At 59.5% G+C, this 23,654-nt stretch overlaps 8 protein-coding genes across 9 annotated transcripts; 5 read left to right on the top strand and 3 right to left on the bottom strand.

The window, feature by feature from the left end:
* Positions 1-588: 588 nt before the first annotated feature.
* NdufS2 (ndufs2, NADH ubiquinone oxidoreductase 49 kd subunit) lies at positions 589-2,338 on the top strand. Its single transcript, XM_047982177.1, has 3 exons — positions 589-1,370; positions 1,429-2,170; positions 2,226-2,338. The coding sequence occupies exons 1-3, from the start codon at positions 711-713 to the stop codon at positions 2,240-2,242; spliced, it is 1,419 nt and encodes a 472-aa protein (XP_047838139.1). The 5' UTR covers positions 589-710; the 3' UTR covers positions 2,243-2,338.
* On the bottom strand, positions 2,276-4,232 carry COQ6 (Putative ubiquinone biosynthesis monooxygenase). The gene is made up of 2 exons (XM_047982176.1): positions 3,861-4,232; positions 2,276-3,775 (listed from the first exon to the last, which is right to left on the bottom strand). Exons 1-2 carry the CDS (start codon positions 4,030-4,032, stop codon positions 2,478-2,480), a joined length of 1,470 nt encoding a protein of 489 aa, XP_047838138.1. The 5' UTR covers positions 4,033-4,232; the 3' UTR covers positions 2,276-2,477.
* Positions 4,233-4,357: 125 nt separating this feature from the next.
* On the top strand, positions 4,358-7,259 carry SRC1 (inner nuclear membrane protein enriched at telomere/subtelomere region). Of its 2 annotated transcripts, none has more exons than XM_047982175.1 (2): positions 4,358-4,579; positions 4,667-7,259. In XM_047982175.1, exon 2 carries the CDS (start codon positions 4,757-4,759, stop codon positions 6,218-6,220), a length of 1,464 nt encoding a protein of 487 aa, XP_047838137.1. In that variant the 5' UTR covers positions 4,358-4,579; positions 4,667-4,756; the 3' UTR covers positions 6,221-7,259. The 2 variants fall into 2 exon arrangements, with proteins under 2 accessions (XP_047838137.1, XP_047838136.1); XM_047982174.1 differs by having other exon boundaries at positions 4,557-6,216; positions 6,323-7,259.
* Positions 6,691-8,408, bottom strand: ATP4 (atp4 subunit B of the stator stalk of mitochondrial F1F0 ATP synthase). The gene is made up of 4 exons (XM_047982173.1): positions 8,331-8,408; positions 7,743-8,188; positions 7,453-7,675; positions 6,691-7,385 (listed from the first exon to the last, which is right to left on the bottom strand). Exons 1-4 carry the CDS (start codon positions 8,359-8,361, stop codon positions 7,360-7,362), a joined length of 726 nt encoding a protein of 241 aa, XP_047838135.1. The 5' UTR covers positions 8,362-8,408; the 3' UTR covers positions 6,691-7,359.
* Positions 8,409-8,612: 204 nt separating this feature from the next.
* NOC4 (Maturation and nuclear export of 40S ribosomal subunits interacting protein) lies at positions 8,613-11,714 on the top strand. Its single transcript, XM_047982172.1, has 3 exons — positions 8,613-9,413; positions 9,466-10,354; positions 10,416-11,714. Exons 1-3 carry the CDS (start codon positions 8,827-8,829, stop codon positions 10,563-10,565), a joined length of 1,626 nt encoding a protein of 541 aa, XP_047838134.1. The 5' UTR covers positions 8,613-8,826; the 3' UTR covers positions 10,566-11,714.
* Positions 11,715-15,014: 3,300 nt separating this feature from the next.
* Positions 15,015-18,439, top strand: MNR2 (CorA metal ion transporter). Its single transcript, XM_047982171.1, has 3 exons — positions 15,015-15,599; positions 15,722-17,635; positions 17,705-18,439. The coding sequence occupies exons 1-3, from the start codon at positions 15,169-15,171 to the stop codon at positions 17,979-17,981; spliced, it is 2,622 nt and encodes an 873-aa protein (XP_047838133.1). The 5' UTR covers positions 15,015-15,168; the 3' UTR covers positions 17,982-18,439.
* On the bottom strand, positions 18,352-20,235 carry JDV02_001257 (uncharacterized protein). The gene is made up of 4 exons (XM_047982170.1): positions 19,985-20,235; positions 19,805-19,930; positions 19,639-19,748; positions 18,352-19,579 (listed from the first exon to the last, which is right to left on the bottom strand). Exons 1-4 carry the CDS (start codon positions 20,034-20,036, stop codon positions 18,968-18,970), a joined length of 900 nt encoding a protein of 299 aa, XP_047838132.1. The 5' UTR covers positions 20,037-20,235; the 3' UTR covers positions 18,352-18,967.
* Positions 20,236-20,602: 367 nt separating this feature from the next.
* ERV46 (ER-derived vesicles protein erv46) lies at positions 20,603-22,664 on the top strand. The gene is made up of 3 exons (XM_047982169.1): positions 20,603-21,084; positions 21,159-22,081; positions 22,145-22,664. The coding sequence occupies exons 1-3, from the start codon at positions 20,892-20,894 to the stop codon at positions 22,316-22,318; spliced, it is 1,290 nt and encodes a 429-aa protein (XP_047838131.1). The 5' UTR covers positions 20,603-20,891; the 3' UTR covers positions 22,319-22,664.
* Positions 22,665-23,654: the final 990 nt, after the last annotated feature.

The following is a 23,654-nucleotide window of genomic DNA, read 5'->3' as shown; positions in this document are numbered from 1 at the left end:
GAATTTGTCTTGGAGCCTGCGGTCTGTGACAACGGCTCTGCCTCAATTGGACAACTGGGGATGAGGAGGGGATTTCAGCAACAGTGCCTAGAAACCATGCATGCCGATACGATCCATGTTGGGGCTCTTCCGGGCCCGATTGTTGTGTTGTCCATCGTATGCTGGCTCCGTTGACGATAAACGCAGCATCAGTTGGCACAAACCACTTCGCAACTGTGCGTGGATGGCGTCCTTGGTGGCCAAGCACCCTCCCCAAACAGAGAATCGGCGTCGACTCAGGAAAAAAAAAAGAATCATGCACCACGTTCTCAACTTTTGAAAGTCTGGAACCGCAGTCTTGGGTCCGAGTTCAAGCGCCGTCAAGTGCAGGTTGACAGCAGGCTGATGAGTGAGTGAGAGGGTCAGTGAGTTGAGTGAGTGAGGGCAGGCGCGACCAGACTGCGCCCCGGACAGCCAATGTTAATACTCGGCCGCTGATTGGCCCGGCGCGAGCGAAAATAATATTCCCGGAACCCACCGATTGTTGAACCCACCCACCACCACCACCAGAAGCTCCCCATTTCGTTGACGCTGCCATTTCCTCCGAGTCCAGCAACGACGCCCTCCCGCCATTGACGCCGACAACGAGGCTCTCCCGGGGCATCTCCGTCGTTTCCCTCTCGCCCTTTGGCTCCCGGCACCCCATCTGCGCTCGTCCTGCGCCCTCCGCCATGGCCACGATTCACAGACTTGCCGGCCGAGCGGCCAAGCGGATGTGCCTGCGGCCCGCCACCATGGCCGCGAGCCTCTCCGCCCGGCCCTTCTCGACGACGTGCTTCCGCAAGTACGCCACCCCCGAGCCCGCCGGCACGCGCCTCATCCCCGTCGACGAGAACTTCGCCAACCCCGACGACCCCTATGGCATGACGCGCTCCGCCCCCGACGCCGTCAAGAAGTCGCGCGAGAACTCGGTCGAGGACCGCAAGGTCCGGCACTACACCGTCAACTTCGGCCCCCAGCATCCCGCTGCCCACGGCGTGTTGCGCCTTATTCTCGAGCTTAACGGCGAGGAGATTATTCGCGCCGATCCCCACGTCGGCCTGCTGCACCGAGGCACCGAGAAGTTGATCGAGTACAAGACCTACCTCCAGGCACTGCCCTACTTTGACCGGCTCGACTACGTCTCCATGATGACCAACGAGCAGTGCTTCTCCCTTGCCGTCGAGAAGCTGCTCAACATCGAAATCCCCGACCGCGCCAAGTACATCCGTACCCTGTTTGGGGAGATTACCCGTGTCCTCAACCATCTCATGTCCGTCCTGTCCCACGCCATGGACGTCGGCGCCCTGACCCCCTTCCTGTGGGGTTTCGAGGAGCGTGAGAAGCTCATGGTACGTCATCAAGTGTTTCGTTATCCGCGCGCGTGTCAATTGGCTAATACGCCCGCAGGAGTTCTACGAGCGAGTATCCGGTGCCCGTCTGCACGCCGCCTACGTCCGTCCCGGCGGTGTCCACCAGGACATTCCCGTCGGCCTCCTCGACGACATCTACCAATGGGCTACGCAATTTGGCGACCGCATCGACGAGACGGAGGAGATGCTGACGGACAACCGTATCTGGGTTGAGCGTCTTCGGGGTGTCGGTGTCGTCTCTGCCGCCGAGGCTCTGAACCTGTCCTTCACCGGCGTCATGCTTCGCGGCTCTGGTGTCCCCTGGGATATCCGCAAGAGCCAGCCGTACGACGCCTACGACAAGGTCGAGTTTGATGTCCCGGTAGGCAAGAACGGTGACTGCTACGACCGATACCTCTGCCGCATGGAGGAGTTCAGGCAATCTCTGCGCATCATTCACCAGTGCCTTAACGATATGCCTGCTGGCCCCGTGCGCGTCGAGGACTACAAGATCTCCCCTCCCCCCCGCACTGCCATGAAAGAGAACATGGAGGCTCTCATTCACCACTTCCTGCTCTACACCAAGGGCTACGCCGTGCCCCCTGGCGAGACGTACTCCGTCATCGAGGCACCCAAGGGCGAGATGGGCGTCTACGTCGTTTCCGACGGCAGTGAGCGCCCGTACAGGTGTCATATCCGCGCTCCCGGCTTTGCTCACTTGGGTGGTTTCGACCACGTTTCCAAGGGCCACTTGCTGGCCGACGCTGTTGCTGTTATCGGAACGATGGACCTGGTGTTTGGTAAGTGTCCCCGGATTCATTTCGTCCACGTGAGCAATGGCTAACGACTGCGCAGGTGAGGTTGATCGGTAGAATCTTTGGGACGCAAGTGAATGTCAAAGCTAAGGTTTTTCTTTGTCTGTAGTCATAGCTGACGGGAGAACAACGTATATACTCCAATAGAAGTCGTCTTTTGTGAGACTACGCCGCAGCGTCATCGTTTGAGCATTCGATCAGAGCAGCCGTGGCTGGTGTACAAATGCTTTGTCTATTCTTACTTCGTACAATACTCAGACATGCATCGCAGCCCAGCGCGGCGCGGCTATTACTAGGCCTTGGCACCCGTCCACGAGGCCTGTTCCATGATGTACGTCTTGAGCGGCGTCATGGCGTTGACCGCCCTCAGACCTATAGACCTAAGCGGCACCAGCGGACCACTCTCGACCGAGTACAGCTTGTGTAGCTTGTCACATACGCCGAGGAGAACGTGGTTGGCGGCGTACCGCTCGCTGTTGTAGCTCTCGAGGGACAGCTGCGTGCCGAGGTCCTGTCCGTGCGTCACCGAGTACTCGATGGCCTTGACGAGGCTCTGAACGTCGCCCTGACCCTGGTTCAGGCCCTGGCCCGCGAGCGGATGCACGGAGTGCGCCGCGTCGCCGACGAGAGCGACGCGCTCGCCAATGTAGGTGTCTGCGTGGCGCATCTTGAGCGGGAAGGAGGCGACGGAGCCTTCCTGGACCCCGACGACGGCCTGCGGTACGGCCTCGGCATCGACCGACGTGTGCTGCATTCTCCAGGCATATTCTTCTGCCTGGCCCGAGGGCTGGGTGTGCATGTAGGCCAAGTCCACGGGGCTGAGGCGGAATGCGGCATTGACCATTGCGACGAACTCGTTGGCGGGGAGCTTCTTGAGCAGAGCAGCGTTCTCAGGCGTGGTGGACCATACAAGTGTAGAGAAGTTGCCCGGGAGAGGGAGCATGGCGATCGGCCCGGTCGGCAAGAAGCGCTGGTACGCAATCTTGCTGTACTCGCCGCCCCATCCATCGCCCTCGAGCTGCAGGGTTGCCACGACGCCATGGCGGTTGTAGTCCCAGCCGCGGCTCTCAATGCCGCCAAAGGTCCTGACGGGACTGTTGGCCCCGTCCGCGCCGATCAGCAGCCGAGCGGCGAGCCTCTTGCCGGTGGACAGGTGGACGATGGGCCACTCCCTCAAATCAAGATGTTCCGTCTCCTCGCCCAGCTCGATGCTGTCCACGTTTGATCTGTCAAAGACTTGCACGCCGCCCAGCTCATCCAGCCGCCTCAGCAAGGCCGACGTGAGGTTGAGGTTCTCGACCATGTACGCGATGGTGTTGCCGCCGGGGCCGGACGAGCCGGGCGGCCAGTCGAACTCGATGCGCGCGTCCGTGAGGCCGTCCCACACCTGCATCTCCTGGTACGCCTGCACGCGGTCGCGACGCACGTGCGCCCACGCGCCGATGGTGTTGAGGAACTGCGCCGAGGCCGGCGTCAGGGAGACGCAGCGGTTGGAGTACTCCGTCGGGGGCAGGGACCAGTCTGCCGTCTTGGACAGGTCCTGGGCTTCGACGAGGGCGACGCGGAGGCGAGAAGCGACAGGGCTGGACCCTTAGGAATTTGCGGCGCGTCAGCAGGGGGACTCTTTGAAGCCCAACAAACAAAGTCAAGGCAAAGGAAGGAGGGGCGGACGCACGAAGAGCGGTAAGGAGGCTGAGGCCGGCCGGGCCGCCTCCGACGCACACCACATCGTAAATGTCGTCAGTCTTGGTCGAGAAGCGGCGCCGAAGCTGGTTTCCCCGAATGGAGCGGCAACAGCTCCGGCAGACGAAGCGCGGGGTCGCCCACAGGCTCTTGGTAGCCGACATGGCGGCCCGTCGTGACGGCAGTGCGCGTGTCAATGGCCAAGATTGGAAGCTGTTGATGAGCTCTGCATGGAGATGGTGGTGCCACCACTGACTTACTCGCACCACCAGCAAGCAAGCAGACTTTCTTGCCGCTCTCGCCTTCACTCCGTCATGGGTCCTCCAAGAAATGGCTGTGGCGTGTGGCTTGAGATCGAATGTGGCTGTGCAGAGTGCCAGTCACTCGTGTGGCCCGTGCGCCCGAGGTCCAGGCTCCACGCCACGCGCAGGGCGGAAGGGGCCACTTTTGCCCCCCCAGCAAGCAGTTGCCACAGACAACGGCGCCATCTCTTGCGTCAGTGGAACCTCCGACTTCACCAACAACAAACGCCCTGCCGCAGGGTCCTTTGAACAGAAAATTCGCAGAGCCTGCTCGCCATCCTTGCATTGCGACGTAGTTCCCGTCCTGCGTTCCAGTCGCTGGGACCTCCCATCTCTGTCCCTCTCGAGGCCCCCCCCCCCCCCTTGTCCGTCTTCTGCGCGTCACGCACGCACGCCGTCTCGCCTCCAGGTTCGTTTCGTGCTCCTGCGGCCAAGCTGCGGCCACCTCGCACCGTGGCCTCTCTTCACAGGACCCTGTCTCACTGACACGTTCCAGCGGAAGTATAGCTAGCTCAGGCTGCGCTTGGTCGTGACTTCTCGCACGATAGGAGTGTAATCCCGTCGCACAACAGGACAGGCTCCCGCCATGGCCGATGCCGACGACTACCTCCAGGAGGGCTTCGACCCTCGCAGCGTGACGGTGCCGCGTTTACGCTCCATTCTCGTCACGCACAACGTCGACTACCCGTCCACAGCCAAGAAGCCGCAGCTCGTACAGCTCGTCACCGACGAGGTGCTGCCTCAGGTGCCGCGGTTGCGGGCGCAAAGGGCCAGGGCCAAGCGTTCGAGCTACGGCATCGTCAACGCCGGTAGTGCCGAGGATACCAACACGTGGGACGACCTGCCGTCCTCGCGGCCCGTCTCCCGCCGGTCGATGTCTCCAAGAAAGAGCTCTGCCCGGGTCAAGCTGGAAGAGGATGACCACGAGCCATCCCACCTGAGGAGCCCGCGGAAGCGCGCCTCACGCTCCGTGAGCCGTGCACTGTCCCATACGGACGATGATGCTGTCTCCGAAGTATCCAGGTCAACGCGCCGCAGCCGCCGCACGGTAACCCCTCAAATAAAGCCGGAGTCGGATGAAGAGGAGCAGGAAGAGCTGGACTTTGGCGACGACGATACCATCGTTCATCACGGGGACGAGAGCGTCTTCACCGACGACAATCCTTTCCAGAGCGGTAGCTCTCCACCGCCTGTGAAGACGCCAACCAGTCGGCGCAGGACGGCTGGTGATGATGTTGTCAAGAGCGACAAGTCAACCCGTCGTCGAACAGATGGCGTCGTCGACCGACGACAGAGCAGCCGGTCTTTTGCACTTGAGGCCCCGAGGCTGCGCCCCGAGACGCCGGAACCGATACTCGAGCCTGGCGAGGAATTCACGCCGGACGAACAGCTGGAACTGGAGGAAGCTGCCAGCAAGGGAGAGCTGCCTCTGATCCATCGGCCATCTGCCAGCAAGACTGGCCGCCAAACGAGTCTGACCACGCCTCTATTTGTTCTCCTCTTGGCGTTGCTGTCTGCGTACGGGGCCTGGTATCGCCAGGAGAAGATTGCCGTGGGCTACTGCGGTCTCGGCCGACCAGCGAAGACGCTCATACCTCCGGAAGTTCCGGTACCTGACGCTTTGGTGCCCCTCATCGAGCCTCAGTGCGAAAAGTGCCCGGCACATGCGTTTTGCTACGAGGACTTTTCCATCCGCTGTGAGAAGGATTTCATCCTGAAGCCGCATCCCCTCGCCCTCGGCGGCTTGGTTCCGCTTCCCCCTTCTTGCGAGCCTGATGGAGAGCGAGCGCGCCGCGTCAAGGCCGTGGCCGACAAGGCTATCGAGGAGCTCCGGGATCGCCGCGCCAAGTTTGAGTGCGGCGACCTTGTTGATGACGCTGGCAAGCAGGAGGATTCGCCGGCGATGGCGGAAGAGGAACTCAAGGCGAGCGTTAGTAGGAAGCGCAGCAAGAAGCTCAACAGCAAAGAGTTTGACGATCTCTGGAAGGACGCCATCGGCGACATAGCCGAGAGAGAGGAAGTCTCCGTTGAGACCGAGACAACCCCGTAAGTACACATGTCTTGCCCCTCCCTCTGCGGCGTGGTCGCAAGCTGTGGTTGTTCCCCCCCAGCCGTTGCGGATCACCACTGTATTGACACATGGACTAATCAGATCCGTCATTGACCCCACAGACCGTCCAGTTCCCCCCATCTTCCAAACCGCCGCTACTCGTCCTCCTCTCTCGCTCGCCTTCCGTTCGCCTGTGCGGTCAAGCGCTCCGTCAGGCTCGGGCTGGCACGATATCGACTCCCAATTGGACTTTTGATCTCGCTGTCGGTTGCCGTCTTGTATTTGCGTGCCCGTTATCGGCACCACCTGGCCGTTTCGGCGCAGGTGCCGGCGTTGGTGGATTCGGTCTTGGGCCGCCTGGCCAACCAAAAGGAGCTCGGCGAGGAAGACCTTGACGACCCGTGGCTGTTCCTTCCGAACCTGAGAGACGACGTGCTGCGCGCCAAGCACTCTCTGTCGGAGCGGGAGATGATTTGGCGAAAGGTCAAGGCCGTGGTGGAGCAGAACAGCAACGTTCGCACTAGCCAGAGGGAAGGCCGGAGCGGGGAAGTCGGCCGGGCTTGGGAGTGGATCGGCCCGACCAAGGGGGAGGGCGCCCGGAGGCGGCGCAGCGGCCGGGTCTCGTGGGCTCCCGAGGTGAGGTCGGAGTCTCCGGAGCCGTTGCCGGGGCCGGTCGTCAAGGAGATGGCGGAAACAAAGAAGTGGGATGAACCGCGGCCGTACTATTAGACTTGCTGGGAATGGTCTGGACCGCTGGCCCCCGTGTGCTTTTACTATGTCGTACCTAATGAAGGGTCCTTTTACCAGCGTTGGTGCAGTTGCTCTGCCATGATTTTAATACTTCGCATTCCCACCGTCAGTCGCTTCCAATCGTGTCCGTGGCGTCTGTTTACGGAGTTGTCTGGGTCCATTCGATTCGATCTCAATACTTGACACATTCCAGTTCACTACCAGGAGGAGCATATGAGCAATCGGCGCGTCAGGTACGGACCAGTCACCGTAGATAGGTTTACATAGTTGAATAGATAGACTAGTTGTCTCGATTGATCGGCTAATGCACAGGTGTTGTATATGCACACGGGGTTGATTGACAAAGGAAAGATGTGGCGACCTTTAATCTAGACTCTACCGTTGTCCATCTATTGGGCCTTGGACGAGACAATCTCTGCACCGCAAAGTCAGCACTTGGGGGGGAGCTCATTTGTGGGGGAGGAATGATTGTCGGGACGCACTCTCAACGTCGGCCACGCTCTGCTGCAGAATCTGCTGCAGGACCTTGGGGTTCTCGAGCTCCTTCTGGACCTTGGCGATGATGGAGGAGGCCAGCTCCTGCTGCTGGCGCTGCTTGACCTGGCCCTCGTAGCGCACCCAGGAGTCGAGGACGGTCTTGGCCTCGGCCGCCAGGGCGGTCTGCTGCTCGAGCTCGAAGGCCTGGGCCTCAAGCTTGGCGGTCTCCTACACGCGGCCAGTCAGCGACCCGTTTCTGCCGTCCAAATAAACCCATGGCAGTCCATGCTCCTACCTTGGAGACCTCGAAGAGGGTCTTGGTGATGTCAATGACGCCGCCCATCTGCTTGACGTCCTCGATGCGGGTCTTGACGGCCTCGGTGTGGTCGGCGCGGGCGCTGTTGAGGATGTTCTTGATCTTCTCGTTCTGGCTCTCGGCCCACTCCTTGTAGGCCGGGCCGCCGTACTTGATGATGCCGCCCCAGACGGCGAGCAGGCAGAAGGCGACGACCGTCTCCTCGTTCATGACGTAGTACTCGTTGCTGATGGCGTAGACGGAGAGACCGGCGGCGCTGCTGAGGATGGCCGTCTTGGACAGGAGGCTGCTGCCGGGGAGGGCGTCGACGATGCTCTGGGCCTTCTTCTTGGGCTCCTCGGCGGGGACATTGCTCGCGTTGCGGACGGCCGCGGAGATGGCGGGGACGGCGCGGCGGGCGAGGGTAGGTCGGAGAAGGGGAGCGCCTGCGGGCAGCAGCAGCAGCGGAGCTCGGAGGTCAGCGTCGGACACACACACATGCAAAGGGCGGCGGCGGCGGGGGGGTACGCGCGCAATTGGCGCCCAATTCGGGGGTCGCCTGATCCACCGGTGAGGGATTCAACGTACCGACAGCGCTGCGCGCCAAGCGGGAGGCCATTGTGAGATGATTTCGTGACGGGATGGGGTATCGCGGGCTTGACGTTGCGCGGGAGCTGGGGATGAGGTTGTGAGGTTTTATCGCGCTAGTTCGGCAACACGCTGCGGTCACGTGATGTCGGGATTCCACGCTGGGGCGTTCGTAGGCTGTGGCTGGCTTTTGGCACGGCGGCAGCGGGCCCACCCGGACTTGAGCCGGTGTCCCATTGATGATGGTCTTTGTTTAGCGCCATACCGTTTGATTGGCTGCACATTTCGATGTTGCAGCTTTCGTCAAAAGTTGCCCGACATCTGAGTGACCTGTCTGTCTGTCTGCTCACCTCCATGCCTACAATTTTTCTCCCGCTTGGAACGCCAACGCTGTTGAAACAACGCACTTGAGTCGCCCTGAATCAGTTCTTATTGCGCGTCAAGACTACGGACCCAGAACTGTTGTAAGATACCAGTGAGCCAGCAGCTTCTCACTATGGCTGGTGAAGGCTCCAAGCGTAAGAGAGCCTCGACAGCCGACAAGCCTACAAAACGCCGGCGGTCGTCGTCTGGAAGCGACAACAATGACGACCCAAACGCCAAGATCCTCCTGATGGAGCAAGGGATCCTTGAGTCGCGGAAAAACTACAACGACATCACCACGCTGCTCGGCACAGCAAAAGAGGACAGCGACGAGGCCATGCTCGCAACGGTGGCACTGTGCCGCATCTTTGTCAGGTTACTGGCTCAAGGGTCACTCACGTTCAAGAAGTCTCTGTCCGAGAAGGAGGGCGTCGTCGTGGGATGGCTCAGGGACCAGCTGCTGCAGTATAAGACGCTGCTGCTGGGCCGGATGGCGGACGAGGACCTCGCCGTGACGGCGCTGACGCTCTGCATGAGAATCCTCAAGGCGGAGGGGGAGTTTCTGTCCAACAAGGAGGAATACTCGTTCCCTACAGCTTTCATCGGAGACATTGTCGCCGCTGTCTTGGAGTCGACCAACGAGGACGTGCGGACGGCGTACATCGAAGAGTTTGCCGAACAGTACGACGACATCCGGTATTTTACGTTCAAGTCCATCAAGTAGGTTTTCCGAAACATGCGTTCCTCGCGAATTCGTCCTAACATCTGATAGACCTGCCATAGAAGCCATTGCGTCCAAGGGTGGCGACTCAGGCGCATTGTTTGACCGGGTCTTCGCCCTCATTTCTGCTCTGGACGGCGTGCCTGAGTCTGCCGACGAGCTTGAAGACTTCTACGTGCCCCGGCCGCAGAAGAAATCTCACCCCCTGCGCTCGGTGACCCAGCACAAGAAGCAGGGGCAAGAAGCCTGGCTGGCGCTTCTCGGAGTCGTTGAGACCAAGGACCAGCGAAAGCGAATCCTGAACGTCATCTCGACGACCATTGCGCCGTGGTTCACCAAGCCCGAGCTGCTGGCCGACTTCCTCACGAGCTGCTACAACTCCGGCGGCTCGATGTCGCTGCTCGCGCTCTCGGGCGTCTTCTTCCTGATCCAGGAGCGGAACCTGGACTACCCGTCGTTTTACGCCAAGCTTTACTCGCTGCTTGACCGCAACATCCTCCACTCCAAGCATCGGTCGCGCTTCTTCCGCCTGCTGGACACGTTTCTGGCGTCGACGCATCTCCCAGCGGCGCTCGTGGCCAGCTTCCTGAAGCGCTTGGCGAGGCTCTCCCTGAACGCGCCGCCGAGCGCCATTGCCTTTGTCGTGCCCTGGATCTACAACCAGCTCAAGCGCCACCCGACATGCACGTTCATGGTCCATCGCGAGATTAAGGATGCCGACACGAAGAAGCGCATCAAGGACAACGGTTTCGAGGACCCGTTTGTGGCGGAGGAGTCGGACCCGATGGAGACCAATGCCATCGACAGCAGTCTGTGGGAGCTGGTTCATCTCCAGTCACATTATCACCCCAACGTTGCGACGATTGCCAAGATCGTGTCGGAGCAGTTCACGAAACAGTCGTACAACATGGAGGACTTTTTGGACCATTCGTACGCGACGGTGAGTGCGATGCTGTTCGTCTGCGTGAAACTGCAAGAGCCATTGCTGACCATTCTCATAGCTGTTGGACGCGGAAATGGACAAGACCGTCAAGAAGGCACCGGTTGTGGAGTTTCACATCCCCAAGCGAGTGTTCCTGCCTCAGGATGACCCGGTGGCGGTGCCTGACAGCCTGGTAGCCAAGCTGTGGGACTTTGGAACCGTCGCGTAGTGCAGGGAGCAGCTGTCGTTGCAGTCGCATCTCGAGATGCCTTCCTATGATTCAAACGACTTCTCATAGAGCGCATCGTTGAGAGTAGTGCCAACGAGGAGCACACAAAAGTAGAGGTTGTGCGCCTTGAGATAATGTATGTAAAGGATTGACCAGGGTGTCAAACCATACGATTCTGGGTTCTGCCTATTGTGCCCATCTCAGCTGTTGAAGTCCAGTGAAGACAACTCCTTCGGAAGAACGCATCGGCGATGGCTTTACATACAGGAGCCACTACAGCCATGAACATCTCCGACATTTTGATTTCAAGGTTTCGGTAACCAGGTTTATTGTTCTTTTCGCATTGACTATCATGGACAGAAACACAGTGAGTCAAGTGCCTCTTTCGTCAACAAGCCATGATTTGCTGGCAGTGCGGCCTTCCGTCGCTAGCAACATGGCTCTCGTGGGCACCTATACCTGCCAAATATCGTCGCATACAAACAACATGCCCACCAATACCTGCTTGTACGGGCGAACGTGTGGGACTAATACGTGGCGTAGCCTGGGGCTCTACTGCGAGGGAACTCAGGAGTAAGTCGCAGGCGTCGGCTCCTGGATGCTGCCCACTGGTCAGCTCCTGAGCGTGTTCCACATCTACACAGAACAGCAACACCTGCCTGGTTTCTATAAGGGCTGCGCCGTCCAACACCTGGACGCGGACCAAGGAGGTAGGCAGGTAGGCAGAGGTGCCGTGCTGGTGGGACATCGCGGCACACTGGGAAGTAACCCATCTCTTTTGCCAATAACGGCGAGACCGGGCCTGTGAAGGGGTCATCGTGTCAAGAGCCATATCATGCGTTGGGGAAAAAACAACATTGCAGTCGCGTCCGCCAATGGAAAGATCAGCCAGGAACTCATGACAGGATCTTGCCGCCAATGCTACTCATTGGGAAGGGTGCGATGGAGAAAAGAGACGAAGGCAGGTATGAAGCAGCAGGTTAGAAGGAGGGGAGAGGTATCACTCTACCATATCCTGGTAAGAGCGTACCGTGTGGCAAGAGCCTACCGAGGGCAGCAAAAGGTATAAATTGCCCGTCGCCCCCCTTGATGGTTTGTTTTCTTTCTTCTTTCTTCCCCAAGGACCAGGATCCGCACAACACCAGACGAATTCGAACTTTCAGCATCGACCATGAGCACCGTGACCGACTAGCTCTCGGCCCTCGGCCACGTCGTCAGTGGCCTCAAGGCACTGGTCGACCTCGCCATACTCTTGCACTCGCACTTTCGACCGCCATCGACAACCGCCGGCAGCGAGCCAGCTCGCCAGCCAGCGCCGGCCGAAACAGCGCGGCAGGAGGGGCCTGCGACTGGAACTGGGCCACCTCAGTCCGACACGGCAACATCCGGCAACTCTGGTTCCAACGAGTTCCGAGCGGACGAGGGGACCCAGCCGCGACAATCTGGGCCTGATTCGACAAGTTCCGCCAACTCTGGCACGGCAGAGACGGCGACGCAGACCCAGGACGACGCGGCAACCCCAGGAGCTGGGCCTGATACGACAATTTCCGCCAGGTCTGGCACGGCAGACTCGGCGACGCAGACCCAGGAACCGGCGGCATTGGCACAGGAGAGGGTGCGCCTGGAAGAGCTGAGAGGACGACTCATCTGGTTGACGGTGATGCTGGGCCTTCTGGAAAATAGATGATACATGTCATGTTTTTCTTTATGTGTTTTTTCCCTTTGTTCCGCTCCCCCCGCTCCCGTCGGAGGGCCTCAGAAGCGCTCGCACCTTACCATGGTTCCGATTAATGCATCTGGTCATGCCCCTTGGCGAGGAGGAAGTGTGTTGGACGGGCGGAGGACGGACTTGTTCTTGGTTTTTTTCGCAGGGCAGGCAATCTCTGCATGGGAGGGGATGAATACGCTTGGGAGGTTTTGGAGAAGGATGGGTCGAATTCTACATGCCTGAATAATGCACATTTCACGCATCCAATGTTTGCCGTGCCTGTCATCTCTATGATGCCCATTGTGTCCATCAATTCTGTCGTACCCATCGTGCCCACCGTACCTACCGTGCCTGTCGTGTCTGTCGTGACCCCTAAGATGCCGAATCCCGCCAATGTTACTAGAGCCAAGCCTACCTACATATGATGCCGGGGGAGTCGCTCAAAGTCAAGGTGACCCGGGGTACTTACACCGAGACACTCGCAACGTTACAGGTCAGGGGTTCCGTTGGCGAGGCGAGATCGGGGCGAAGGAGGTCACCTTGACGTGATGACATACTAACGACAAGCTTCGTACATGATAGATCATGCACTGATCGAAGGCCCCTTCCACCCGGAATACGTTGAAGCGCTGGGCCGCTGGTCCTTGCCTTGGGGCGAGAGGGAGGCTCGCCTGACTCCTGCTTGTAACTACGGCTCTTTGCTCGCGGGCCACACAATGTACGAAGTATGCAATGATGTGGCCGCTGCGCCTAAAAGGCAAGCCGTGATTATGTAGCGCCGAGTCTACAGAAGACAAGGCAGCCCACCTGGCGCACTTGAAAACTTAATTTTTTTTTTGACCGTCTCGTGTCCATCCAGTCGAGAGAAAGAGATTGGTTGCCGTGGCCCCTGAATGACTTCACGACGAGCCCGTCTGATGAATGGCACCATGGGACACCCAAAAACGTCGTGTCGTGGGCAAATCGCCGCATGGCGGCTACGTCAAGGACAACGCCTCCCACGTCGACGGAGAGTGAATGAACCCAATTCGAGCGTGACAGAAAAACTTTGCCAAATCACATAAAAGGGGCGGCAAAAGGCCACCGGTGTGAGTGAGAGCAATGAATGGTCATCAACAATCCTCAGCCAGTAATCGATGCGGCAAGGAATGACTGGGGTTCCTCGGCATGCTCAAGAAGTCATGAAGTTGGGTTTTGATCTTTTCAACGGATGGCGAGATGCCTTGTGTCCCCGCGTCAGGAAGTTGGGCCGGTCGAGCGCCAACACTGGCGACCACGACGAGGCATCGGACAAGCCGCTCCGCTGCTCCATTATGAGTTTACCACCAGAGTTGATCCTCCAGATCGGGGCATATTTACCGGCTTATTCTCGCCTCCTCGCCTCACATACATGCTCGGCGCTTCACAGGATCCTCAGCCATAAAGGGGCCGGGGCGCAGCTCAATTACAAGGACCACATGGAGTATCTACTCGGCGTTGCCTACGACTTGCCTAGCAAATGGGTGTGCGAAGAGTGTGTGACACTCCACGACTTCTCCCTGCTTGACGATCTCATGGTGAAGGAGCCTGAGTTGTGTCCACTAGGACGGGGTCGAATGCGGGAGGGCGCACCATACCTCGGGCTTCACTCAGTCATCATCTATCATGGCCATGTGCAACTTGCTCTCAAGCATAACCGCCTAGGCGCCAGCCGCAAAGAGCATCGGGAATATGCCGAATACCTACTGGAGAGAAAGCTCGTCACCTTCACGTCCATTTGCTCCAAGGGCGGACCAGACGCACTGCGGACCCACTTCGTCACGATCCCAAAGATCATAGAAGGGAGGTTCTATGTCCTCAGCATTTGGCTATACGAGCAGAGGCGACATGCAGTATCCATCGATACCATGGGTTGTCTGGAGATCTGTTGTCATAACACCTGGACTACATTTGACAGCCACGAGAAAGGCTGCGTACTACAGAGCCGACATCCAAGCACAGCCATCTCGCGAGTTCGAAGAGCGGCCATGATGGACAGGGGCGGGAGAGCATTTGGCTCCTGCGCATGGTGTCCCACAGACTTCTCGGTTGCCTTCACGCCCCAGCACGCCGAGGTGCTGGTGTGGAGGGACCTCGGGGATGAGCGTTCGCTCACAGGCACGGCTTGGAAGGCGCATGTCGACGGCGGATGCCGGCAGGCGCATTGCAAAGTGCATGATGAACGGTACGGTGGACACAAGCCCGGGGTGACGAGTGCCCGCGAGCCGGGGAGCATTCGGCGACGCTTCGGGGGTACGCAGGTGTTTTACGATGCATCGGGGACAGTCTGGGCAGACGATGGCCGGGGCCCGACTTGTATACTGGGTGCTGCCAGGTACTGAGGAACTACTGGGGGGCAGGCGGGTGCCCGGCGATATGGGGGACCGGGAGATGTAGAAGCAAGCCGACGAGTAAGTTGCAGTATTGAGAGAAGAAATAACTAGTAGAAGAGAAGAAGAAAGGGACCCATCGGGCCAGGCCATGAAAAAGTGGGCGCTCGCCCGCCTGCCTTGTTGGGGGTACGTACTAACTAACATATAGGTTTGTTCCAGCATCTCAGCTGAGCTCAGCTGGGCTCCCGCTGTGAGTGAGTGAGTGAGTGAGTGAGTGGGCAGGCGGGCGAGTGACATCACGATTTCCTCGGGGGGCCTTAGCGTCCCTGCAGCTTCCATGTCCAGCGATCGTTGGAGAAGCTCGACGTTCCGGCTTCCGCAACCCGCCCAAAACGAACAAAAAACCGCCCGCCGCCGCCGCGCCGACACCACCACATAACATAATACCCATCCCCCACCACATCAAGACACACACACACCGCCCGACCCCCCGTCCGACGCTCGCTCGCTCGCTCGGGTGAGGTCGTCGGGATCGCGCGGCACAATGGCGAGCAATCGTTTTCATGCCCTGCACCCCGCTTCCAGGCTCGGCATGGCGGACGAGCGTCGCAGCACCACCACGACTCGTGGTGCCGCAGGCGCAGGTGCAGCTGCAGCTGCAGGAAGAGCACCGCCGCCGACGTCTGCGCCCGCCGCCGCCGTCACCACCACCACCGCCTCCTCCTCCTCCATTGCCGCCGCCGCCGCCCGTCTGCAGCAGCACGACCAGGAATCGGGAAAACCCCGCGGCCAGCCGAGGAAGCGAAAGGGCCATCGCGGCGGAAAGAAGAAGCGCGCGCGCAGAAAGAGCTTCGCTGCCCTCACCGAGGATAGCCACGATGAGATGCACGAGGATGCGGGCGAGGGCTTCTACAAGATGCCCACCGGCAACCTGAGCGGCACGAGCATCGACAGCGAGGCCCTGCTCGACCACAGGTGAGTCCACCTCCATCCCATCGTGGCCCCCCCCCGCATATGCCACCAACCCCCCGTCGCCGTCGCTCGCCATTCGAGTTCGATGCATCAAGCAGACTGACCGAGTCTCTCTCTACCATTAGAGAGCACAAGCCCATGCGGCTACGACGGCCCTCCACCGTCGCCGCCACGAGCCCCTTCCACAACCCCTTCTCGACCCCGGGCGCCAGCCGCCTGCGCTCCATACACACCCCCAACAGCGGCGATGGCGAGAGAGCCGACGAGGCCAACCCCTGGGATGAGACGGCCCCGCTGCTCTCCGAGTCTGCGAGGTTTCGAGCGTCGCCCACGGGTCCCTCGAGCTACGGCGCCGCGAGCCGCAACCGAAGCCGCAGGTCGTCCAGCAGATCCTCCCGGACCAGATTGACCGCAAACTTGACGGTCAAGGACGGCTACGATGTCAACCACCCGCCCTCGGTACCCGGGTCGCCGGCCTTTGGGGGGGTAGACCGCCCCGAGTTAGCCTTTGGAGACGTCATGATCCGAGATGAAATGTCCCTAAGTGGCAGCCCCCATGGCTCGCTCGACGCAGGCGAGGCCATGTCCGAGGCTGACGGCACCGTGCGCGATCATCGAGCCGACCTCGCACGGCGTATGACCGAGGCGGCCGGCGACGTCTGCTTCCCCGCCCCCGACATGTCCGAGCTCGGCGACGAGGATGCCCATTCTCGCGATGTTGCCGCCCACCAATACAGAGGACGACGCCGCCGCGCTCAGTGGCCGGACCTGTCCGTGCTGGAGGAGTGGCGTCACTTTGAAAAGGAGGACCGGAGCGAGGAGGTCCGCGTAAAGAAGATCACGGAACCCCAGCTGATCAACGGCCGGCTGCGCCCAGTGAGGAAAGGGTGGTTCCAGGCTTATGAGGATGCACCCTACCGCTTCACCTACTTCAACGAAGAGTTCCAGAGCACCATACACAGCCAAACCATTTCCGAGCTGGTCCAGCCTGGCGGAGGCTTCCGAGAGCTCTTCATTCCCGATCCACGCATCTTGTCGGACAGCGAGAGCGACGATGACGATGATGACGACGACGAGCCGTCAACGGGCCTGAGACCACAAAACTCAAATGGCGGTGACCATGATTCGAGGCTCTCAACCCGACAGCCGTCACTCGCCGAGCCTCGCCGCGACGGGGCACTGTCACCGGGCCACGACGCTCCAGCCGTGTCGGGGCGTGCGACGCCCATCGCCACCAAGTCGCCCGAGGTCACCCAGAAAGAGGCGCAGCCGGGTCCACGTGAGACCACGTCGACGCCCCGGCCTGTGAGGTATGGCGATAGGCCGGTGTGGTGGCTTGACGTACTGTGCCCGACAGAGGCCGAGATGAAGGTCATCTCCAAGGCATTCGGCATCCACCCGCTGACGGCAGAAGACATCATGCTCCAAGAGGCGCGCGAGAAGGTCGAGCTGTTTCGCCACTACTACTTTGTCAACTACCGAACGTTCGAACAGGACATCAACAGCGAGGATCATCTCGAGCCCGTCAACATGTACGTGGTTGTGTTCCGAGAGGGCGTGCTCAGCTTTCACTTCTCCATGACACCTCACCCGGCCAATGTCCGTCGACGCATCCGGCAGCTGCGGGACTACCTCATTCTGTCTTCCGACTGGATCTCGTACGCCATCATCGACGACATCACAGACGTGTTTCAGCCTCTGATTCAAAACATTGAAGACGAGGTCGACGAGATAGACGACAAGATCCTCGAGTTTCATTCGTCGACTGACAAACGCCTCAAGGGCGAGAAGCCGAGCAAGAATGACGACTCTAATACTTTTGTGGACTCGAGCGACATGTTGCGACGCGTAGGCGACTGCAGGAAGCGGGTCATGAGCCTCTACCGGCTGCTAGGTAACAAGGCGGACGTCATCAAAGGCTTCGCGAAGCGATGCAACGAGCGGTGGGAGGTGGCGCCGAGATCTGAGATAGGCCTCTACCTCGGTGACATCCAGGACCACATCATCACCATGACCTCCAACCTGGGCCATTACGAAAAGTACGTTTTTTTCTTCTTCTAAAACCACGTCGCCTCCTGCTTGACGGCGGCTAACATTCTTTACCCTAGGATACTGGCTCGCTCTCACGGCAACTACCTGGCCCAAATCAACATTCGCATGAACGAACGAGCGGAGAAGACCAACGACGTCCTGGGCAAACTCACCGTCTTGGGCACCATCGTCCTGCCCATGAACATCATCACAGGGCTGTGGGGCATGAACGTCTGGGTGCCCGGCCAAGAGTACGAGGGTGACCTGCAGTGGTTCTTCTGGATCACGGCCGGGCTCCTCTTCTTTGGCCTGGCGTGCTTCATGATTGCCAAGCGCGTGTACGGTATTGTATAATCGATCGCCCAAGGGACACGTCCCACATAGCGTCACATATGCCCCTTGTCCCCCTCTCTTTCTCGCCCCCCCCCCCTCTCTCTCCTTTCCCGGCTCTCTCGCCTTTTTCCCGTCTCTTTTTTGGTATATGGCGTCTTGGCGGCAAGTGCATAAGACTGGAAGAATCTAAAATGGAATGGAATGGGGGTATTCAAGGAGGGATGGGAATCCGGCGTCTCGTTTTTTCCCCCCGGGGGGTTGCCGTTGGCGAGAGTGGACCTGGGCTGCCACGGACCTGGCAGGAACCCCCTACGAGCACACGATTATTGGGGTAATATGCACCCATTGTACATACCTAGGGTGAAGGATCCCATTAGATGTATACAAGCGAGCCTCCTTTCTGGCCAGAACACGATGTCGTATAGTCAGTCATTTGCATGATGCTACAAGCACAGGAAAATTGAGATTCCTTCCTTGTGGATTTACTTCTCCCTTGACATCACTAAGCAAAGCGTAATCGGATAGGGACTGCAATTATGGTTTTACTACCCGGGTCCATCCTGGCTAGACAGTGCTCGGCGGAGCCCTTGAGCATTGTCGCGCAATACGCGTTGACGCCTTCCCTTGATGCCAGCTCCCGTGGGGCATTCCATAGTCCTCTACTGCTACCTCAAGCAGTCGCCCAATGGTGGCAAACCGTCTTGGCTGCCACTTGAAATCTTATGCTTGCTACCCTCACGTGTAGCTATATGCATTATTCCGGCATTTCGCTTGCCGAATGTAGGTATCGGTGATGTGTTGTCTGACCCCCGTCCATGAGATCGCGTGGGCCTCCCGAGGTGGTTGCCTTCCTTCAATGAGAATTCTTCCAATGAGAATGGCTTGGGGTCGTGCCCGTCTCGGGGCGGCAGACCTCGCGCTCCCGGCATAGGGACGTCGCATTATGTCTATAGCGGCGACGGCCCCCCAGACTCCAAAGCGGAGCCCGTGGCATGGCTGCGTTGCAATCACCTCCGGGGCTGGACGCCAAAGCTTGCCCTTAGAGCCAAAATTTGTTGTCGCTCGGCCTCTGGGAGCAGGTCGATCTGCGACTGGGGCAGTTCCATCACCTGCCGTATCAAAGCATCCGTATCCTGCGGGGCGGCAACTGGCGCTGGAACGCCGTACCCCGGGGCCGCTGCCGGAGGCGGCGCGTATGGTGCGCCTGCGACCGGCGGCGTGTTATTCGCGGCAGGGTACCCGGGGATCGGGGCAGGAAAGCCGGCAGCCGGCTGTGGCACGGCAGAAGGGGCACCTGGCTCGGAGACGGACTGAATCGCCTCGGGCGACACGAGGCCCATGAGGAGCAGCGATTGGAAGACGGCGTAGGTGAGCTGGGGGGCTTGTTGTAGGAGTTCGGTGGCTCTCTGTGGATCCGACGTGGCAAGTGCCTTCATCTGCCCGAGGATATCAAGGAGTTGCGGCGGCGGAAGCGTGTTGAGGGTTCGGGAGATGGCATCGGTGCAGGTTACCCCTGGAGGAACCTCCTTGCCGGCCGGAAGCGGGGGCAGGGAGCTGGCTTGGGAGCCATACGCGCCCGCTCCTGCGCCGTTGGCGGCAGTGGGTATGTGTATTGATGTCTAAAAGAAAGTGTTAAGAGAGGAACGACCTGATGGGGAACAAATGTAGGCAAGCAAACCTGGTTGTTGTCATCGTCACCACTCTTCTGTTCGTTGCTGAAGTCAACACGCAGCTTGCGACCCATAATTTCGTAGTCGTTCAGGTTGCGAACGGCGGACGCCGCAGAATCTAGACACCCTATGTCAGCGGAAGCGTCACCATCGCAGGGCCGAATCTCGTCGCACCTGTGTCGGGATAATCTGCGAAGCCAAAGCCCTTGGGGCGACCGGTCTCGGAGTCGTAGACGAGGCGGAAGCGCTCGACCTTGCCAGCGCTCGAGAAGATGTCTGTTATTTGCTCCTCGGACAGCCCTGCACGTAGGTCAGCATCTGCGATAGCAGTGAGGGGCGAGGAGCCCTGCGCACCGTAGGGGATGTTGCCGACAAAGACGACGCGTGACGGGGGCCTAGACGACATGGTCGGAATTTGCGGGCGCCTGCCCTATGCAAGCGGATGCAGCCGTCGCGCTATGATCTCGGCGCGGAGAGATGTGAGGTGTGTGAGACGTCGGGGCGGGTTCAAAGCCACGGGCGTCGTCGCAGATCTAATGCAGTCAAGAATTGGGCCCTTGTTGGCGTTTGTTGCGGCGCATTGACGATGAGTGACGTGCGTTGGGGTCAATGGCTGGCTTGCAGTCGCAACAAGGCACACGATACAAATCCGATCGAGAGGAACCGGCGATTTGCCGGCGGATGGGTCTGCCGCTCAAGCGTGACTGGTGCTTTCGGTGACGGAGCTGTAGGTACCTAGTACCACAAGTTAGGAGCCGACCACCAACGGCAGTGTCAGCCTGCCCAGGGAGGGGCCTCAGGGACCTTGGCCTCTGTTTTTTTTAGCGTGGGGTACTAGTTGGGCTCCAGGGCTGCGGTGAAGCGCTTTCAAGGACGGGAGCACTGTGCACCGACCCCTGTCAGCGCGGCGTGTGGCCACTCATGTAGCTCCATGCATGTTTCTGTACTTGCGACGGTGGCCTCAAGCGTCAACCTGCCCCGACGTCGCTTTCCTCTCTCCTCCCGTCTTCTGGCTACTTGACCTGGCCTGGATTCTCTCCCATTGCCATTGTGCAGCCAGCCGTCTGCCGCGCCAATGCCCTCTGCCGCAGGGCACGCCTGAGTCGCAGCGTCTTTCCCTTTCTGACTTTCAGTGTCCTGTCGTCATCTCCCATTTGCGGCGCCATAACGAGGACCCTGCCTGGCGAATCTGAAGCACATCATAAGCACAGAATACTCTGGCACCTGGAACCGATCGACGATTGATTGACCTGTCGCAACGATGCCACCCAAGTCCAGGTTCACAAGGCTCGATGCCTTCACCAAGACGGTCGAGGACGCGCGCATTCGCACCACGAGCGGTGGTATCGTCACCATCGTCTCGCTGCTAGTCGTGCTGTTCTTGGCCTGGGGAGAATGGGCCGACTATCGCCGTATCGTGGTACACCCCGAGCTAATTGTGGACAAGGGCCGAGGTATGTTTCCGTCGGCGCGCCGGGTCGTGGTCTGCGCAATGGCCCCGAGTCATCTAACCGCGGTCCTGCTGTAGGAGAGCGCATGGAGATCCATCTCAACATCACCTTCCCCAAGATGCCATGCGAGCTTCTGACCCTCGATGTCATGGACGTATCTGGAGAGCAGCAGCACGGCGTCGCGCATGGTGTTAAGAAGGTCCGCCTCCGACCGCAGTCCCAGGGCGGCGGCGTCATCGACACCAGGTCGCTCGCCCTCCACGATGAAAAGGCCGAGCACCTCGATCCGAAATACTGCGGCGAGTGCTACGGCGCCACGGCCCCAGCCACGGCAATCAAGCAAGGCTGCTGCAACACCTGCGACGAGGTCCGCGAGGCGTATGCCACCCAGGGCTGGGCGTTCGGCCGCGGCGAAGGCGTCGAGCAGTGCGAGCGCGAACACTACGCCGAGAAGCTGGATGAGCAGCGGGAGGAGGGCTGCCGCATCGAGGGCGATCTGACGGTGAACAAGGTCGTGGGTAATTTCCACCTTGCGCCCGGACGCAGCTTCAGCAACGGCAACATCCACGTGCACGACCTCAAGAACTACTGGGATACGCCCAACGGCCAGAAGCACGACTTTACCCACGTCATCCACCAGCTGCGCTTCGGGCCACAGCTCCCCGAGGCCATCAAGCAAAAGCTGGGTGGCGCCAAGGCGATGCCCTGGACCAACCACCACGTCAACCCTCTTGACGGGGTCAAGCAGGAGACCCAGGACCCCAACTTCAACTACATGTACTTTGTCAAGATCGTGCCGACGTCTTACCTGCCTCTTGGATGGGAGAAGCAGATGCAGAAGCTGGTTGGCATCGACGGCAGCGCTGACGGCAGCGTCGAGACTCATCAGTACTCGGTCACGAGCCACAAGCGGAGCCTGACCGGCGGCAACGACGCCGCCGAGGGCCATGCCGAGCGACAGCACTCCCGTGGAGGTATCCCAGGTGTCTTCTTCTCATATGTAAGTGTCCTCCCTCCACTGCGCATCCAAACGGTCAAATCAGTGTGCTGATGTGTGGGACAGGACATTTCGCCCATGAAGGTCATCAACCGTGAGCAGCCGGCCAAGACGTTCCTGGGCTTCCTGGCTGGGCTTTGCGCCATCGTAGGCGGCACGCTGACGGTCGCCGCCGCCGTGGATCGCGGCCTGTTTGAGGGCACCACCCGACTTAAAAAGTTGCGCACCAAGGATATGTGAGGGGCCGCGGCGATGGCTCGGGATTGTACAAGGGTTGTATTTGCGACGACAAGTGTGGGTATGCATACAGGCTCAGGCGTTTTGGACTAGGTATCAATGTTGAACTGGGAGGGAAGCCAAACGGTGTTGAACGGGGTTGGGCGGTGGTTGGACAGAGGAGGCCACGCTGAAAATGATTTCTCTCTCGCGGCGGCGCAATCTATGCGTGGTGTTTGGCGAATTCCCAGTGGTTTGGGTTCCGTGTGTGAGGCTCAACCGTGATATATCGAGAGGCCAGCAAGGTACTAGGTACCTATAGCAGGTGAGGTAGTACCTTAAATGCTTGGTTGGGTTGGTAAGGCCGGAAGTGACTGCGTAGATGCGCCGGCGCGGCACAGTTGGCGTTTCACATGGCTTGCGGGAGTGACTGACGATCTGCAGGGGCCACTGATGCCCGTCGCCGGATGTGCTTTTGCATGCCTGGCGACCGGGCTGTCAAACTTTGGCTGGTACGTAGGCGAGATATGGTGGCTGGCTTGCGGAAAGAATGCGCGTGCCATGCGAAGCTCGTGCTTTGCGTGTGGGGAGGGACTTTGCCTGCGCCAGCTCAGACAGACAGAATGCCATTGCGACTTGCTTCGTACTCGCGGGCGTCTTTACGAAGTGCATACACGCTATACTGTACAGTGTGTATGCATGCGCGCATGGTAGAAAATAGGGGCCAAAAGGTGCTTAATCCGAGGCACGGTGACGTACTTTTCAAGATGCCGCATGCGTGTCTGACTACATCACGACATCCATCAAAACGTCATCATTGGAAGCACCAAGTGACCTTAATTTTGGAGGCGTCCATGGCCGTATCGTGACAGTAATGATAACTCGGGTATCAAAGAGCGTGCGCAGCCGCCGTCATGGTCGGCCCTCTTTCCCCCGGGCGCACAGCCTCGTCCACCGACCGTCATCTCGCCGGGGCGGGAATCCCGACGAGCCGCAAGGAGCCTCGTCTTGCTCGTTAGCCTGCCTGGGTTCGTCGCTGCCGAGCCACGCACACATCAACGTGCACGGAAGACGCTGGCGGAGACTTGCATAGAGGGTATGATGCGTACGAGGCTTCATCCTCGAGGAGCAATCATCTCCGATCCCCGTTTTCCCAACCGCCCCCGCGGGCAATGCTACTGTAATAGCACCCTACCATGCTGGGCTGCATGTACTACGTACTATTTGTATGATGTGGTCGCATCCCAAGGGGTAGGTAGGCAAGCAGGTTTCCCTCTCGCTTCTCTGGGAGAATGGACAGGGTTTTGGGTTCGCGGCGGCACACGCGAGCGAGTCGTCAAGGTTAGGGATTCGGTAGCTC

Source organism: Purpureocillium takamizusanense, chromosome 1 (genome assembly GCF_022605165.1).
Source record: "Purpureocillium takamizusanense chromosome 1, complete sequence".
NCBI classification, from domain to species: Eukaryota; Fungi; Ascomycota; class Sordariomycetes; order Hypocreales; family Ophiocordycipitaceae; genus Purpureocillium; species Purpureocillium takamizusanense.
Note: the sequence above shows the minus strand (reverse complement) of the source record. Positions and strands in the feature narration are given on the sequence as shown.

Excerpts from the sequence above, each read along its gene's own strand:
- NdufS2 (XM_047982177.1), top strand. The coding sequence starts at position 711 with ATGGCCACGATTCACAGACTTGCCGGCCGAGCGGCCAAGCGGATGTGC. Across the intron at positions 1,371-1,428 it reads AGGAGCGTGAGAAGCTCATG|GAGTTCTACGAGCGAGTATC; the intron begins GTACGTCATCAA and ends ATACGCCCGCAG.
- COQ6 (XM_047982176.1), bottom strand. The coding sequence starts at position 4,032 with ATGTCGGCTACCAAGAGCCTGTGGGCGACCCCGCGCTTCGTCTGCCGG. Across the intron at positions 3,776-3,860 it reads CAGCCTCCTTACCGCTCTTC|GGTCCAGCCCTGTCGCTTCT; the intron begins GTGCGTCCGCCC and ends CAAATTCCTAAG.
- SRC1 (XM_047982174.1), top strand. The coding sequence starts at position 4,757 with ATGGCCGATGCCGACGACTACCTCCAGGAGGGCTTCGACCCTCGCAGC. Across the intron at positions 6,217-6,322 it reads GTTGAGACCGAGACAACCCC|ATCCGTCATTGACCCCACAG; the intron begins GTAAGTACACAT and ends TGGACTAATCAG.
- ATP4 (XM_047982173.1), bottom strand. The coding sequence starts at position 8,361 with ATGGCCTCCCGCTTGGCGCGCAGCGCTGTCG. Across the intron at positions 7,676-7,742 it reads CCCTCTTCGAGGTCTCCAAG|GAGACCGCCAAGCTTGAGGC; the intron begins GTAGGAGCATGG and ends GGCCGCGTGTAG. Across the intron at positions 7,386-7,452 it reads GAGCGTGGCCGACGTTGAGA|AGATTGTCTCGTCCAAGGCC; the intron begins GTGCGTCCCGAC and ends TTTGCGGTGCAG.
- NOC4 (XM_047982172.1), top strand. The coding sequence starts at position 8,827 with ATGGCTGGTGAAGGCTCCAAGCGTAAGAGAGCCTCGACAGCCGACAAG. Across the intron at positions 9,414-9,465 it reads TTTACGTTCAAGTCCATCAA|ACCTGCCATAGAAGCCATTG; the intron begins GTAGGTTTTCCG and ends AACATCTGATAG. Across the intron at positions 10,355-10,415 it reads TGGACCATTCGTACGCGACG|CTGTTGGACGCGGAAATGGA; the intron begins GTGAGTGCGATG and ends CCATTCTCATAG.
- MNR2 (XM_047982171.1), top strand. The coding sequence starts at position 15,169 with ATGGCGAGCAATCGTTTTCATGCCCTGCACCCCGCTTCCAGGCTCGGC. Across the intron at positions 15,600-15,721 it reads GAGGCCCTGCTCGACCACAG|AGAGCACAAGCCCATGCGGC; the intron begins GTGAGTCCACCT and ends CTCTACCATTAG. Across the intron at positions 17,636-17,704 it reads AACCTGGGCCATTACGAAAA|GATACTGGCTCGCTCTCACG; the intron begins GTACGTTTTTTT and ends TCTTTACCCTAG.
- JDV02_001257 (XM_047982170.1), bottom strand. The coding sequence starts at position 20,036 with ATGTCGTCTAGGCCCCCGTCACGCGTCGTCTTTGTCGGCAACATCCCC. Across the intron at positions 19,931-19,984 it reads TGTCGGCAACATCCCCTACG|GGCTGTCCGAGGAGCAAATA; the intron begins GTGCGCAGGGCT and ends ACCTACGTGCAG. Across the intron at positions 19,580-19,638 it reads GTGACGATGACAACAACCAG|ACATCAATACACATACCCAC; the intron begins GTTTGCTTGCCT and ends ACTTTCTTTTAG.
- ERV46 (XM_047982169.1), top strand. The coding sequence starts at position 20,892 with ATGCCACCCAAGTCCAGGTTCACAAGGCTCGATGCCTTCACCAAGACG. Across the intron at positions 21,085-21,158 it reads AATTGTGGACAAGGGCCGAG|GAGAGCGCATGGAGATCCAT; the intron begins GTATGTTTCCGT and ends GTCCTGCTGTAG. Across the intron at positions 22,082-22,144 it reads CAGGTGTCTTCTTCTCATAT|GACATTTCGCCCATGAAGGT; the intron begins GTAAGTGTCCTC and ends TGTGTGGGACAG.